Source organism: Cydia splendana, chromosome Z (genome assembly GCF_910591565.1).
Source record: "Cydia splendana chromosome Z, ilCydSple1.2, whole genome shotgun sequence".
NCBI classification, from domain to species: domain Eukaryota; kingdom Metazoa; phylum Arthropoda; class Insecta; order Lepidoptera; family Tortricidae; genus Cydia; species Cydia splendana.
The window spans coordinates 24,003,168-24,021,133 of NC_085987.1; the positions used below are offsets into that span (position 1 = coordinate 24,003,168).

Here is a 17,966-nt window from a genome sequence, read left to right on the forward strand (position 1 = left end):
TTTATTAATTTTGAATGGTTCGTGCTATGAAGATAACGATAATTTGTTAGTAATGATGAAAGACTGCAGATTTTTATGTATAAAAAATAAAAATATTTCACACATATTCATTTTGTAATTATATAGTCCTGTTTTATAAAATAAACACGTTTAATTAAAGTCTTAGACTCTCATTATGGTAATGGAAAATTATCGACATATAGCTATAATTATCGACATATATCTAGTATTTCAATATAATGTTTACCCATCCCTAAGAACTTGACAGCTACCAATTTGCACCTCCGATAGCGGGGTCTACTAATGTATGACGTTGTGCATTGAAACAAACGACGGCTGCCTTGCAGTGCAGGCCAAGCCTTAAATTTTGTATGAAAATCCGTTAAGTTATTGCATATATTAGTTTGTTACGATTTGATTTATAATTTAATAAACAGTAGATTTAATATGTAAAAAAGTAGAAATGGAAAAATACATGAAATGTTTTGTTCCTGCGCGAGGGAATGATTCCAATAATATGTACTTACCATCAAAATAATAGTTCGAATCCGCGAAGACCTAAATACGTGAAAGATGGTGTCGTGATGTAAATGTGGAATATTTCAAGTGTTACACACAGTATTTTTGCAAGGATCACTTCGATGTACCTACCTAAACAATTCTGTATGTGGTTTATTGATTTGATAATTAAAAAATCATCATCAAAAATTAATGCATTGTCCATTGTAGTAACTTTATAGAAACTGATACTAAACCATATTCAGTAATCCACTATAAATATGTACCTTATTTGGATGAAATAGTAAACATTGTTTATGCGAATATTATTTTTTGATGCATATTTTTTGAGTCGTTACTTTACTCGATTGGTAGATAATTGTTTTATGTCGCTGGCAACATTGATTTTGAGTGTAGCACGCAAAATAGCAGGCCGCATAGCTACGTGTACGCATTGTAAGGAATAATTGGTTCTGTTTAGTGTATTCCTATTAGATTTGGGTCTATTAATGATTGTTACATAACAAGTGTAACGGGTAATGTTAGAAGGCGTTTACCCGTAGGTACATATCTAGGTCTACCCAACACCGGCTGGGTAATGTTAGGTGTTGCATCATCATTTCTGACATTACCTTCCCGGTGTTGGGTAGACCTAGATGTATACGGGTAAACGCCGAATACAAATTAAAGCCGACAAAAAAATATTCGTTTGAACTTGTCTGACCTTGAAATCAATATTAGTTGTAAATTGTAACTGAAGTCAAACTTGCGGAAATAATCGCTACGAAAGTATAAAAAATATGTCCCCGACCTCCTTGTAACTTGAAATCGTGGGTCCGAAAATATGAGAGTGAGGCTTAGTAAGTATTTTCAAGGAAAACTATATCACATTGAATCGGATGGGCCATTTTTTGAGCTACCGCATAAAATACTTTCTTAGTTAAACTGACTTAAGTACCGCAAAAATACCCCTGATGCAAAAAGAGGGGTGTTATGAGATTGACCGCTATGTGTGTCTATCTAATCTATCTGTATATCTGTCTGTGGCACCGTAGCAATAAAACGGTAGAACTGATTAAAATGCGTTTTTTTTTTTAATTTCAAGGCAGGTTTTCTAGCGAGTGATCTTAGACATGTTTCGTCAAAAACAGTTTAGCCGTTTCGAGGTTTTCCTGTTTTATTATTTATAATAATTAATAAAAAAAACTCTTAAGTGTGGGCATTGTGACATATGAGACGGATCTACAACTACGAAACCCTTCACTTGACATTATTTAACATAGCCCGTCATGCTCTTGGCTGGTTTTTCCCACATTGTCACATGCAGAAAGGAAATTTGTAAATTATATGTTACAAACGAAAACCCAAAAATGCCCAAGGATATAATTATAATAGAAAGAGGACGTGGAAATGCATTGCTTTACGACGGATATCAATCATCGTAAAAAGTATTACAAAAAAACTGTAAACGCAGAGTATTGGAAATGTGCGTCGCACAAAAAAACGAAATGCGTCGGATCTGTAAACATCAAAGTAAGTCTTTTTGTCAATATCTATTCATTTATTTTATTTTATTATTCCCATCAGAAAAAAAAATCCCACCAGGGGGCAAATCAATAGGAACACGTTGAAAAAAAATCCAGCGATTTCTACCTGGGGTTAGTTGGGAAAAGCGGAATAAATTCCATCTGACCCTACCATTAAAAACTAAGGGGGAAAGATGGCCGACTCTATTCCATGTGTCACCACCAGTAGAAATAGATGGAAAAATATAATAATATAATATAAAGTCGTGGAATGTATTGCGCCCCATACATTCCACGACTCTTCTCTTTCCGCACAGACTCTACTTAAGTAAGGTTTAGGTTTAGCGAACAATGGTGGAAAAACCGCAAATCAGATGTGATATCACAAAACAGAAGATGATTTTTTGATCACTAGTCGACATGGTCACCATTGACATGCACCTTAATAAAAAAAATGATACTTAGCCTATTGCGAGGTAGAAGGTTGCCAAAAGATAATTCGATTATAAGTTTTGAGGGCAACTGGGTAAAAAACATGAATTTCATTTTAAGACTTCACTTTTAAGAATTAATTAATTATTAAAGAAAACTTTTTCAATGTTAGGTAAGTTTTGAAAATATGTACCTGTTTAAACTTTTGTAGAGGAATCCGGAGCTAGAATTTATTTTTCTCAAAAATGGACGGCAAAGTCGACTTTGCCGTTTAAAAAATAGGTTGCGAAGCGCGTAGTTTATGGTCAGTCAAAAATTAAGAAGTTAAAAACATTGCAGTCTCGATTTTGGGACTGCAATGTTGCATACAAATTCCATTATTTGTCGACTTCCAAACTTTTTAAAAGTTGAAATGGCCATATCAAATGAAGGCACAGGCCCATTAAACAGCCAAACAGATGATTAGTACCGCGACTATTTAGCTGTCTCAAATAGGTTGGCGTATTTTCGGCAGAAAAATACACTTCTATTTTTTTATTAAAAATAAAAAGGCGGCAAAGCTAATTTTTTCAATTGTTTCTACTTTTTGCTGTGAAAATATATACGTAAGAAAGTTGCTTTTGTAAAATATTTCTATGATATTTATATTTCTTGCACCATTTTTGAGAAAAGCACTATATATGACTCGGCTGGAAGGCTACTTGCTGGCTTCGGATTCAATTAAACGGACTCCCAAGGTCGTCCGTTTAAAACGAATCCTCAGCCTGCAAGTAGCTACTTCCGAGCCTCGACAATAATGTACTATACCAGACTGGGCTACTAAACAAGTGGCTTTATCAGAAACAGTAAAAGCCGCACAACTAGCAATCGCTCGCATTCGTACCTGAGTGAGACACGACATTATTATTGGGACTAGTCATAATTTATTCTCGGGCTAAGTACTAACACTAACAGTACCTACTATTATTTCGAGTTAGGTCATAAAGCAAACTAATAGGTATTAGGTAGCTTAAAGGATAGGTATTTTAAACGATTAGTACTAATAAACAATAATTTCGGGTTTAATTGATTATTGTTATTCATGGTTGAGGTAACAGCGGTAACATTTTGTCGATTTGCTTTAGTGCCGATTTAAACCTGTTCATGTTTTTATTTATAAACTTTCTCTTTCTTGCCATCCAACAGTCACGAGCGTTAATTTATTGGTATAGTAACGTAAATACTTTTATGATCGAGAAGGCCGTAATCGTTAACGTGGACATGTAGGGAATATCTCCCGAAATTAGTGAAGAGACGGTCCAAACAGGTTGCGCTAGTATGAGTTACTCTGGTCGGTTCCTTATTTTGGTAAGGTCAAAGCGGTCAATTCCGTGATATGGAAAATTCTGTCAATAGGCGTTTATCTCTAAAACAATAGGTACATAATTAGTAATTTAATTTCCTCGATCAAGCAGCGATGCTGAAACTATAAGCAATCGCTGCATTCCCATGGCAAATTATCATGGTATGCTGTTGTTCTTAATGGTTATATAATACGTCGACGGACGGACAGACGGACACATTCGACGTGGCTAAACTATACAGGTAGGTACACGGTACACCGTTCACTACGGAACCAGAAAAGTACATACTCGTATATGTAATTTGGCGTACCAATTGTTTTTGTAGCTTTTTCTATGGTATGTCTGCAGCATTTTCTATATATTAAAGATACTTACCTTACATAGGTAACCATGTACCTAAAATTCACTGCAATTTGATGAAGTCACGGGTACTTCGTCATATTAAATTCATCACATTAAAAATACAGTAGGTATAAGTTAGGTAGGGCCTGCCTACTGTATTTTTTTACCTATTTGAACACCTAGTTCCTTTTATCACAAAGAAAGTTCAATCCATTACATCATGTTACTTTGTATCTGATCTATACAAGTACACACGTATATTTCTATAAGTTGTGGCGGCAGAGAATGTAGCTGCCTAAAAGAACATTCAAAGAAATAATGTTATTAGTATAATGTAAGAAGATTTTTTACTGGCTTTTGTAAATATTACTTTTGCGAGATTGGGTATTGCTTTGATATAATCATATTCATTGTAATTCAGCATTAATTGTAAATCACGGTAATAGGCGCCTTTAACCAGTTTAACCTCATTCGCAATTCGTGTCGATTTAAAACACTCCCTTCGGTCGCGTTTAAATGTATCGCCACTAATTACGAATTTCCTACTTTTCGCACTTGTATCGTAATGTACTATTTCACCACACCATCTCGTAAAGGCTCTCTTTATTAATCAAAAAATGATGAAAAATATTTATAATCGACATACATTGTCCAAAGGTTTCTGGAAGATGTCGCAGATCTATAATTATGATATTTAAAGGAAAATAAGTTAAATTTTATTCCCAGTGTGTTATTTAAATTAAAACACGCATCATCCATCACAATACCCATAGCCCTTAAACTCTATGATTGAGTGGAGCATACCAAATTTACTTACCGAAAGGTTCTTTCGTTTCTCAAGTAAGTTTTATGATCTTACAATTATTCCTGCGATAAATATTTAGTGTCACATAAATCTTTTATCCAGACAGAAATTTATACTGACATAAAATGAAATTGTTACCAGGTAAGCCTTCCCGCGAATAGAAAATTGCTTCTACGCGTTATGCTATGTTTACAGGTAAAGGCAGAGTAGACTGAGATCAGTAGAAGCGGGAGCGGTATGTTTTCCCCATGTAAATAATAAGCATCAAAATGAATCATGATTATCAAGCTGGGAAAGGACAATTCTTCGAGTCGTCCGACAAAGAATACCAATCCACGAATTGCTATTTCTGTCGAGGCATAAATTATAGTGCTTTTCTCCAAACATGCGAGGAAATAATGTAAAATAATCATTATTTAAGCATCAAGCATCACTCAATGGAACCTTTACATCAAAAACGTGAAAAAATAGATCTCTCTTTAATTATTTTTTTAAAGTTAAAGGCAAAAACTGATTGCACTGGTAAAACCAGCGGGCGATGGGGTCGTCACATCCCTACGCCTTATTTTTAGGGTTCCGTACCTCAAAAGGAAAAAACGGAACTCTTATAGGATCACTCGTGTCTGTCTGTCCGTCCGTCACAGCCTATTTTCTCCGAAACTACAGAACCAATTAAGTTGAAAATTGGTACACATATGTAAGTCTGTGACCCAAAGACGGACATGTAACGTAAATAAATGAATTTTAAACATAGGGGTACTTTTGGGGGGTAAATGAGACAGTTAAAAAACAAAGTTTTGCAAACTATGTCGTGTTATATATCAAATGAAGGGCTCATTGTGAGAATCTCAAAAAAAAAATTTCTTTTTTAAGATAAAAAGTTTAGAAGTAATCTAAGAAAATAGGAAAAAAATGACCTTTATCTCCGAAACTACTGGATCTAAAACTTTGAAAAAAAATATACAAAATAGGTCTTTACCTATAGATCAAAGGAAAACCTATTAGCAATGTGCAGTCAAGCGTGAGTCGGATTTAATTACTTAGTTATTAATCCGACCCTTACGGGTTTTTTTAAAGACATTTCAGTCACGTTTCACATCATAAAATACATTGTTAAAAATTGTGTAATATACGGAACCCTTGGAACGCGAGTCCGACTCGCACTTGGCCGGTTTTTAAATGTTTGTTACCTCAGTCCCCCGTCATTTCTCAACCGATATGGAAAATTGTTTTTTATGTTTGTTACACTTTGGTCCTATTTTGTAAAAATCCAGTTCTGATAATGGGGTCTTAGTTTAAGTCTATTTTTATATTGTTTTTATTTATTTTACTGTCAATTTTAATAATCTTATTTAATTTTTAGTTGTCATAAATGTTACTGAAAGCTACCCTAACCCAACATGGGTAGTGTGCTCTTCTTAGCTATCCCTGATAGGATCCATGAGAAATCGAATGAACTAGTGGATTTTGTATTTTCATCAACAAATCAAGCATTTATTTACAATAAAAAAGTGTGATTTGATGAGTTAGAACTGATGGTGAACGAAACACCTTAACGACACGTATTTGACGTTTGGCGATTTGACTTATTCGTTCAGTTTGTTTGGCAAGTTAGGTTTTTAAGCATAAATTTTATGCTATAGTTTTGGTTTTAGGTTCCACGAGAAATTGACGGAACTCCTCAAAAATCCTATTAGCATACAAATTCTAGTATTTTTATTTGAAACGGTGTAAGTTGATTTGAATTGAAAGTTATATATACGCCACCTTCTTAGCTTCTCACAAGAACCGCGTCCCAAAACTAGATTCCCCTGTTGGCACGTGCATTATAAATGCTTTGCGGATATCGCAAAGTGGGCGAGTTCGACGGAATTTTATTTCCCAATACACGAATATAGATGGACTACACATTTCTTTTCGTTTTGTGACACTGACAATAATAAAGTGGGAATCAAACAAGCACGTATGTGATTAGTTGATTATTACTGCTATGTTATTGACATGACCAAAGTTTCGCCTGGGCCTGGCACAAAGGATAGGCGTAAAAACTAAAAAAGCAGTGTAACGAAATAAAATTAACTTTTGAATAAAGTTAGTAGAATCTGTCTTCGGCGAAAATGTCTTCAGCGAATAGTTTGAAATGCTATTAAAATAATTTACGACCATAGCGCATCTCAAAACAATGACAATTAGCCCCAAGACGTAACATATGTACTTGTCGTGGAAGAGTTCCATTCTGGCTTTCATCAGCAGGTAATCTTGACAAATTTGATGCTTAGAAACCTATCTTTGTAAACATACTTAACGAAGAAGATAAGTCGCCAAACCTAAAAACCTAATATACGCGTCGTTCAGAAGTTTCGTTCTGGTTTTAATCAGTAATTTTTTTTAGGGTTCCATAGTGAACTAGGAACCCTTATAGTTTCGCCATGTCCGCCTGTATGCCTGTGGCTTTGCTCTGTGACCGTGAGTGATAGAAAGCTGCACTTTGGGATGGATATATAAATCAATAAATCCGACAAAGTGGTACCTAAAATTAAATCTAAAATATCTACCCCTTACCGATCAGGGGCTTTGGGAGCTCTGCACGAAAGAAGCTGATTGTGCAAACCTCTCAGAAAAGCAGAAAGGTGCTCGTGCCATGGCAAAACTTTGCTTGTCCTGCGACGAGAATGTATATCCAGTTATAAGGTCAGAAAGTGTTTTGAAACTGAAATGCCTATAAAAGGCGTTTGCAGACAGCGGCCTATCGAGAAGACTCGCTTTTATGAGAAAGCTATTATCCAACCGATATAAAGGCTACATGCAAATATATGAAAACAAATCGCTTGCTATTACGCAACAGGACATCCAGGGAACAGGCGCGTCGGTAGACGATGAGTTTTTGGCCATCATTATGTTCGCTGGCTGCCAGAAACGAGTTTAAACTGTTGGTGATGACACTAGAACGAAGATTAGGTACATCGGAGAACGTTGTGACGGCTCTTCTAAAAGAAGACTTTCGAGTTGTCACCGCTGCATCCAGCAGTATCCAGCCCCATGCACCTTTCAAACAAGGACCAGTAAATAACGTGCTGCAAGCCCGCGCTTCGAAGATGAAACCTAAATCGTTTTGTAAATAGGTACCTACATTGAGTTGGTCTCAGGTTGCCCAGAACGAAAAGTAGACAAAATGTCTAGTTAGATATTTTGTCTACTTCTCGGTATGACTACTGCGTAATGGGTCTAAATCATTTATAGACTAGAACACAAACTGACTAGTTTGTATATTTCCTTTATAGTGTAATGACAGGAACGCTAAATGACCGGACAGTTAACTCTCCTTTCTTGTACATATAACTCAGCCCTTTTAAACGTTAAACTTCTATGAAATTAAATAAATAAATAAATAAATATTAGGGGACATCTTACGGGCCAAAATACTTTTTGATGCCTAAAAACTGGTCCCTCCGAAAGAATAATTAATTTTATGGGATATCAGTACAAAATTGCGCAAAAAGTATACTTATATCGAAATATAACATTATTTTCTAACGCAGAAAACAAGATTAGACCGGGAAAATATGTTATTTTTCCTAAAATTGCGGTAACAACGTTGTAATTTTTGGTAACGCAGTCGTTCTTAGTACAAAATATTGCTGTCCTTGAGCACTGTGTCAAGATGTACTTAGCTATTTCTCCCAATATTTCCTAGGTGGCGTTGAATCTTAAATGTCCCTATGAAAATGTAACATTTGAACCTTATTACAACGCCAATAGATATTTTTTACATTAAATATTTCATGGAATAAAAAAATATTTAGTCTGTGTCCCCAACAAAGAACAAAATCGTAACTACCTTGCGTTGCTATATAAAAATAAACCTTAAAGTGAGTGTGTTACATTTTATTTCACTTCATTTCGTTCGACTTATTGTAACTATTAGAACGAATGATAGCAACTGCGCGGGGGGGAGACCGCTAGCCGGATCAGTCGCGTCACAGTCGTTGAGAGAGGTGCGTGTGTTTATTGCGTGGCCGCTGAGTTACCGCTGTCGAAAGGTACGTACTGACGATATTTTACATTATTGTTATTTTAATACGCAGTTAGTCATGTTTTGTTTCTGTCAGTGTTAGAATATTTGCATTTTGTTATTCTTTTTAGTGAATATTTACAACGCAGTCAAATATTTACAACTGCGTAACTGCTACACTGCGTTACTAGAAAAAAGTAACGCAGTTGTTGTAAAGGTAACGCAGTTGCGTTTTTTATTATTTTTAATGTTAGAAATATGTTATTAAGACCGAAATGCAAAAATACTCTTTCTTTCTTCACAGAAAGAAGCTTCTGCACTAAATGGCGTTAACGAACGCAGAAAAGCAACGTCGTTATAGGCTTAAATTAAAGTTGGACCCTATAAAAAATGCTGAAGCCAAAAAAAAACATCTTGAAAGGTACCACGCAAATAAAAAACTTGTAAAAGATATGACAGAGCGTGAACACAGAAATATCAAGCGTAAATGGAAGACTGCGAACAAGAAACGACGAGAACGTCAAAAGTGTGCTCAACAAATTATGAACATTACACCGGCGTCCAGCCCACGGTCAGGAACTCCAGTTTCACCGAGATCTAGAGGCCGAAGACAAATACGAAGAGATCGCTCTGCAGTTTACAGAAAAAATCTGAAAATTCAGGAAGAACTCGAAAAGATGAAACGGCTGTGCGATAAATACAAAAAGAGATACCAACGAGCTAAAACCACAATCAAAGACACGAAAAAAAAAATAAGCTTAACCAAAACAAGTATTCAACGATATCTAATGCAATCAAAGACCATTACAAAAGTTTGAAGTCAGTGAGAGAGAAGAAAGCCTTAAAACGAATTTTCCAAGGAGAAGGCATAGCCAAGTCTAAAATGAAGATTAGTATTATACGTGAGACTTTGGGCATTGATCAGATGAAAGTGATGAAACGACAGAATAATCCTTTAGGGAAAAAGCTTCTGGTTGATAATATTAAAAGCTTTTTTGACCGTGATGATGTTTCTAGAGCTACGGCGGGTAAACGGGAAACTGTCACCTTTAAAAAAATAAAAATGCAGAAGCGCCATTTACTGGACACGATGAAAGGCCTATTTCGTTCATTCAAAAAAGAAAACCCAGAACTGAGATGTTCTTATTCATATTTCATAAAAAATAGGCCTTTTTACGTAAAACCGCCTTCAGTTGCTGGAAGAGAGACTTGCCTATGCAAGACACATACAAATGCGCAGTATATTATAGATGCTCTTCACAAAACAAGAGTCCTTGCCACCTCAAACATGAACGAACTTATCGCTAGCACAGTATGCTCGACATATAACAAAGCTTGTATGACTGGCAATTGTAAAGATTGTAAGACAAAAGAAATACTTTTTAGGGAAACAACAGGTAATCTCGGATTAGTGAAATGGGCTCATTGGATAAGGAAATCGGAAATGATTGAAAAATCAGGCAAAAAAGTAAAAGTTACTAAAAACGTAAAGGAAATAGCTGAAGGAACAGTTGAAGAATTGATAGGAAACTTAAAACAGACTTTGATACAATTAAAGAAACATATTTACAACATTAAAATACAGTACAAGAGTTATCGAAATGCTATAGATAATTTGAATAATAACGAAGTCGTTCTGCATGTCGACTTTAGCGAAAACTATAACTGTAAGCATTTTGAAGAGGTGCAGTCCCACCATTTTGGCGGATCAAGAAAGCAAGTAACTTTACATACGGGAGTTATGTACACAAAACCTGAAGGACATGACAAGCCAACTGTAAATTCATTTTGTACCATTTCTGCGAATAATTCCCATAACCCTGCCTCCATTTGGGCACACCTACATCCAATTATTCGCGAAATACAACACAACAACCGTCATATAACTACAGTTCACTTTTTCTCCGATGGACCAGCTACTCAATACCGGCAGAAGCAAAATTTTTATTTCATAAGTCACAGACTATTCAGCGAATACAACTTCATCCGCGTTACATGGAATTTCTTTGAAGCTGGTCATGGAAAAGGGGCTGCTGATGGCGTTGGTGGCTACCTCAAACGCACCGCAGATGAAAAAGTAGCTGCTGGTTCCGATATTTCTGATGCAGAAGCTTTTTATTACACTTTGAAGGATTTGAGCAAGGTTCGAATGTACTTACTGACTGAAAGCGACATTCAAATCGTTGAAAAAGCACTACCTAAAAACCTAGTGCCACTCCAAGGTACTATGCAAGTACATCAAGTTTTTACTGACACTCCCGGTGAACTTCAATACAGAGACCTCAGTTGCTTTTGCGAAAGGGGTTTTTGCCGTTGCATGAATCCAAAAACATATCAGCCTGTTCCTGTTCCTGTCATTAATACACTTAGACAAGATATTCTTTCGTTTGAATTGGATGAGGAATCAGTCCTAGATGACATTTCTAATGTCGTTGCCGTACCTAGAAGATCATATTATAATACGGTTTATTCCTCATCTTCCAACTCTGACGACGAACCTTTAGCAAGATTTAGCCAACCATCGGTTTCTAATATAAACGAAATGCAGCTGATTGAAAAGGAAAATGTTCATCCTTCAAAAATATCTGACGGTGTCCATGTTTTAATAAAAGTGTCTTCTGTCAAAGACAAACACTACACTTACCTCGGCGTTGCTAAAAGTGAAGTCGATGAAGAAGGAGACGTAAAAATTATGTTTTACAAGATGGTAGATAAAACTGGCAAAAGATTCAAAGCAGTGGAGACTGATATTTCTTACGAGCCTTACGATAACATCTTGGAAATTGTTCCTAACCCTAAAGTTATCGTAAAAGGTAAAAGGGTATATTTTCATTACGATGAAGCAATTAACGTATATGAAAAGTAAGACTGAATTATTTGTATTAAATTTGCTAAGTTTGTTGTTTTTGAAGTTATTTGAGTTACTTGATACTATATCACGTCATAAGAAGTAAAATTTTGTTTTGTTTTATCATTATAACAGATCTCTATAGAAAGTACTAAGTATAGTATGTAAGAAAATACTACTGTGTTACTAAGCTTACTACTGCGTTACTTTTGTGTCCCTTTGATTATTGTAGTAATTTCAGTAATACATGGGCTTCTAGTGATCTTAAATGTCTGAACCTCTTACGTACGTATTATTGATCAAAAGTGGAAGGTTATGCCATTAAGTGGTATTCAATATAAGTTGTTTTTTGTTATTAATAGGAAAGTTTAAGTTTTAAAATGACACTTTGGTAACGCAGTAATCTTAATTATTAAGAATACTCCATGAAACTGATTATTTCTGTGATTTTACTTACTAAGAGCTAAATGTAAGCGTTACAGTTTAAAACTGACATATTGAAAAGTCTGATTGTGCAATTTTAATAAAAAAAGTTAATTTTGTAAAAAAGTAACGCTGTTGTTTAATTTCTTGACACCTTGATATATTAGTTGCCAGAAATATAATAAACTCATTAAAACTATCGCTGCAGACGTATGTATATTATAAATCGAACTATAACTAATCTATATTTACCTAAAAAAACAAAGAAATTTAATATTTTATTTTTATTTTTTATCGAAATTTGTATCCTCGGATTAGGCATTAAAAAGTATTTTGGCCCTTACACGTATAAATAACACTTGCACTGCGAGTGCTATCAAAATCGTTGCAGTCTTGTCTTGGTCTAACTCTATCAATCAACAAAAAAACTGTTGCAGTGGCATGTGAATCAAAATAAAGCGATGTTTGGACATGGGCCATTTGAAGTGGTGTCGAAGCCTTATGTGCAATTTTTTACGATACATTTTGATTTAAACAGCTGCAAATATTCCAGTAATATCATGCCTGTCATTTATTGCCTATTGCCGAACAACAACACAGTCTAACACTCCGTTATTTATAGTAATATGTGATGTTCTTAAGATAAATAATAAGACTTACAAGTGCGATTTCGAAATGGGTCAGATAATGGCCTTCAGAAAAGTCTACCCCAAAGCAAAAATTTCGAGGTGTTATTTTCACTATTCTAAGGCAGTATGGGACAATGCAGAAAAAAAGGGTTTTTATGTAAATATTCCTCCTTGCAGGCTTCAGCTAAAGCCAGGCTTGCTTGCGAACTTCCCTAATTGTTTTAAAAATCTTACATATTACATTTAATGTACCTACCTAGTTAAGATTCCTATCTAACCTGGCTACAAATCTCTAGAAACTGGCTAGTGAAAGAAACGTTTCTGTAGAGAATCCATACTTTTTTGTTATTGATAAAAAACAACATCTTCGATGCTTCGCATTTAATGAAATCTGTGCGCAATACCATTAAATTTGTTGACATTACAATGAAATAACTGCTAAGCCGCGGCGCGACATTAGTAATTGGTAACAGTAACAAAAATATACATGTATAGAACTGATGGAGCCTCACACCATTTTAAGCACAGATTTAATTTTGTAAATATTCATTGTCATAAAGAAGATTATGACATCGTAGCAGAAATAAATGTTCATGCAACCTCACACGGAAAGGGGCCATGTGATGGTCTTGGCTGGAACCTGAAACCACTGGCAACCCGCGCAAGGCTTCAAGTGCCGGCAAACAGTGCCATAACCACCCCTTTATGTTTATTGATTGGACGAGAACCTCTTTAAAGGAAACTGCTGTGTATTGCTCCAAGGAAGAGATCCAAAAACTCAGACTGTTTTTGCAACCATGATTTGAGAAGGCTATTAACCATTCCAGGGACTAAAAATTCCACGCCTTTCTTCCGACGTCTGAGGGTATAATGGTGAAACTAACATGTTTTACAACAAACCATGAAGTCGTTAAAATAATAAAATATTTAATTGATACCTATCATTTCGATTTTAAAAATCGTGGCTGAATGCCGAAGGTCTGTGCCTTCGATCGCTAACCTGTCAAGAAATAACAATATGGCGGACGAATGTTTCAAATGTCACCGTACACAATAATTATTTCGCTTAAAATTAAGTTCTTTCTTGTGATGAAAAACATCTCCAGCCTGCGGCTGTCGGAAATTATAGACCTCGTTTACAAAATTTCGCTTACCCCTCGTTGCACAATGTACTATTGTTGTATGGCGTGTCCGCCGTGTGCTACAGTTTATGTTTCGATCGGAAACGAACTATTATTTATTTATAAGTAAGTTTGCAAGGAACCCGTGGTGCGCGAGTCCGATCTTTCGCCCGAGCGCGCGTGCGCGAGTCCTGCGAGGCTTTCGTGGTTTATGGTTTTTCAACGAATGAATTTTTGATTAAATATTTTTAACACAATTTTATATCGTGGCTGTATTTTGCCGAAGGGATGTCCGCGTTTTATACTTCTACGTCAAAAAGTAAACAAAATGTCGGACGATGTCTGTACCGTATTCATCGCTTATTCCATTTAAAATGGTTATAGTATTTATAACACAGGTGGCGTTCAAATTGTAAATTCAAGTTAGAACATTTCAATAACAAAACTTCCGTGATACACAGACATATTAAGTAGATATATTGGTGACCTAGCCAAATTATGTCATCCCAAAACATATTAATGCAAAAATTAAATTTAAATTGCACTATTCTTTTGATAGCTTATAAATGAAATAAACTTATGTGTCTATATCATCTTCCTTCCGTTTCTAAACAACAAAGGCGTAAGAAAAGAACGGAGAACTTTTTAATGGCATTTGGAGTTACGCCAAGTAAATGAAAAGAGCTGAAATACGGAAAGCCAAATAATTCTAAAAAGATGGTTGAATGTGTAAAAAATCCTTTATTGCACTGCACTTACGCAGTATCGTAACAAATCCTTGCAACTTATTTTTCTAACATGGAACTGTTGAAATCGTACAGCGACGTCGCCCATGACCACGAGCGTAGCGAAACAACTTATTTTTATAGCGGGAAATTATATATTGGATATAATTCAAAGTCAGTGTGGTTGAGGCCATTTTTGGAAGGCATTTTTCGATGGAGAGCGTTGTATATATTGTAACGCTCTGAAAAAAAAAAAAAAAAGTGTGAGGGGGCAGGTAGAGGAGCCTCACGGGGATGATGGGAATGAAAAGGCAAAGGTACATATATATATCAGGAAGGTGTGCAGGGCCACAAAACGAGCACTATACTGAACTGCACGCACTTATGAATTATTTATTATTACGTTTACGTTTAACTAATAAAAATCACACTTAAACGGTCGTGTTTAGGAACTTGGGAAGTACAGTCTGTTAGATTAAATGATGTTTATCGATCGGAGTGTGTGATTGAACTGAAAATAAAAATCATTGAATGGAATTTGGAATAGGATTTGAATTTGAAAAGGGAGAAGTTCTAACCTAACCCACTTAATATAGCAACTGATAGCAGTTAAAAGTAGGTTAGGTTAGGTAGGTATGCGGTGAAAAAAAAAAAACCTTATGCGGTGCGGGGTACGGGGGGGTTGAGCGGGAGGGGCTAGTAATTTTAGCATCATTTTACATTATTTGGTAATATGTATACATTTTTTGGTAATCATAGTGGTTTATTTAGGTGAAACTATCGCATTAATTTGGTCTTCAAGATTTGGTGATCATTAATGATTTTTGGTAATCATTCAATATATTTGGTAATTAAAACGGTAGTACTTTTGTAATTTTAGGCCTTATTTTTTTGGTGTTCAGTAATTTATTTTGGTAAGCATGATTTTTTTATTTAGGGTACCCAAGTATTTTTTGGTGGTCATTATATTTGTAGCCTTTCATTAATACATACAAATAAAAGTCTAAGTTAAATATTTGTCAACTTTCATTTGTTATTTCTGTAATACAAATAAATATCCATAACCAAGATCGTTCTAACTCTGCAATCCAAACATATTAGAATAGAAAACGAACATTAATATTATTATTATTAATTACTTTTATTGTAAATTATTTTTTCTTTTAAAATACTCCAGTTTTGTTAAAATCAATAGTTCTTTCAACTCGAGAACTCTTTTTCTCCTCTCTTCATTTTCCTTTCTCCTCTCTTCAATTTCTCTGATTCTTTCTTCAGTTTCCATTTGTGATTTATGAAGCTCCTGCCTGCACTTGATTTCATTCGCAGCAATGTCCACTGCAGGCTGTCCGACAGGGCGCCCACAAGCCCGAGAGGTCTTAAAATAAAAACACCTCATTACAACACATATTTTATATTTATAAGACTACTTTAAACCTTACATATTCTAATTAAAATCAAAGAAACTTGCCTTTCTTTTCCTTTGCAGGTTTGATGTGACCTGCTGCCTTCCACCCCGCATCGCCCCCGGCGCAAAGGTGCCCATCACACTTGCTGCGTTACCGCGTTGAACCGCGATGGACAACCTCTGCGCCAGGAACGACCCGGAGCGGGGGTCGAGACCCCTCTGCTGCAGGCGACGCCCCAGCTCCCCGAGAAAAGGTTTCGCCTCCGCGCACCAACACCCAGATGTCTCCACAGCCAAGGGAACGAACAAGTAGTTCGTTAGCCCCGAGTACTTGTCCCTCTTTAGGGACGCCGCCTCCTCAGCGGCTGCACCTGCCGACCTCACAGTGCGGCCAAGGTGCGTGGCGGCAAATGTGCTGACGCAGGTGGCGTCCCACAAAAGGCACTTTCCTTTCTCCCACGGCACCAGAGTCAAACCGTCCGGCCTTTTGCCATCTGACCGACTGGGGCCCGGCGGCTCCAGCACACACGGGACATTGGCTGACACCAGCGCCCTTCGAACAATGTCATTCAACGCGTGGTGGCGTGGGAACCTCCCCGCGCATCGGCAACAGCTCAAAGCGTGGTGCCCGCTGCTCTCCACCATGGACCCGCAGATGCATAGATGTGGTTGACAAACATCGCAGCCCAGACGAAGAGCAACGGCCACCCGCAACGAGTCATTGTCGAGCAGGGTGCCTAAGTTCACGGAGGGAAGGGCGTGCAACCAAGCCCCAGATTCTGGCGCCGAAGCCGCGTTCAGTCTGGCCCTTTCCGCACCAGAAGCTTTGCCTAAAAGACAGTCAAACAAACGCTTAATCCCGACCTCGTCCCACAAGCGCTGACGAAACGGCTGTTCAGGCACTGACGCACCCTGGTTGAGAGCCTCCCAGGCCGACAACGCATCGGAAGCGAAAGGTATTTCTGCCTTGCCACCATCTAACGATAAAATCTGTGACAAGGTCCACGGCCCCCGCCCCCGACGCCAGGAAAGACGGAAGACACACATCCCGCACGCGCCGTATGCCAATTCCGCCACTCCGTATAGGCAACGAAGCCAAGTCCCACTGGTCCGGATTCAGAGAGACATTCAGCACACCCTCAGCACATTCCTTCACCACCAGGTCGAACGAGTCCATGTGGCCGGGGTGCAGCCAGGCAGGTACAGTACGCAGAAAGTACATGACCTTGGGAACGGCAAAGCAGGACCTTAACAAAGTAAGTGCCATATGAGCCGAGAGCTTTATCAGCCTCTCACCAGCGGACCTAAGAAGCTGCTCTCTCACCTTGAAGGCTTCAGGTATATCAAATCAAATCAAATCAAAGCATTTATTTTCAGGCTACTAAGGCCCATAGATACATACCTTACAAACTAACATATATATACAATAATAAAAAACTTAAATACTAAAAAATCATTTTCGTGACGCAGTTTTCTGTTGCGGCGTCACTTGCTCTGGTGTAGGATTCGGCAGATTCCCACGGAACCGCCAAAATATCACACCCTTCGGCCAGAAGTCCGTGCTCGCGATGGCTTCCAGCAGCGGCCGCGGCACGCGCACCACAAACGAGCTGAAGTGCACGTAATGTCGCGATCGCAGCTGGAACACTTTCAACTCGTAACGGGTCTACGGGGGGTATAGCTGCGGGGAACATCGGAGAACCCAAAAGGTTAAAATTCTGGGTAGATAACTCCTTGAGGCCAGGGAGTAGGGCACAAAACAAAGAGAAGGAAGGTTGCGAGTTGGCACTGCAAGGAAAAACTCACATTTACTAGAGTTCACTTCGAGCCCCAGCTCCCGAAAAAGTGGAAGGAGCA

The 17,966-nt window shown here is 37.3% G+C and overlaps 1 protein-coding gene across 1 annotated transcript; it reads left to right on the top strand.

The window, feature by feature from the left end:
* Positions 1 to 8,351: 8,351 nt before the first annotated feature.
* On the top strand, positions 8,352 to 12,096 carry LOC134804975 (uncharacterized). The gene is made up of 2 exons (XM_063778267.1): positions 8,352 to 8,986; positions 9,263 to 12,096. Exon 2 carries the CDS (start codon positions 9,842 to 9,844, stop codon positions 11,822 to 11,824), a length of 1,983 nt encoding a protein of 660 aa, XP_063634337.1. The 5' UTR covers positions 8,352 to 8,986; positions 9,263 to 9,841; the 3' UTR covers positions 11,825 to 12,096.
* The last annotated feature ends 5,870 nt before the right edge of the window (positions 12,097 to 17,966 follow it).

Coding starts and splice junctions, on each gene's coding strand:
- LOC134804975 (XM_063778267.1), top strand. CDS start 9,842: ATGAAGATTAGTATTATACGTGAGACTTTGGGCATTGATCAGATGAAA.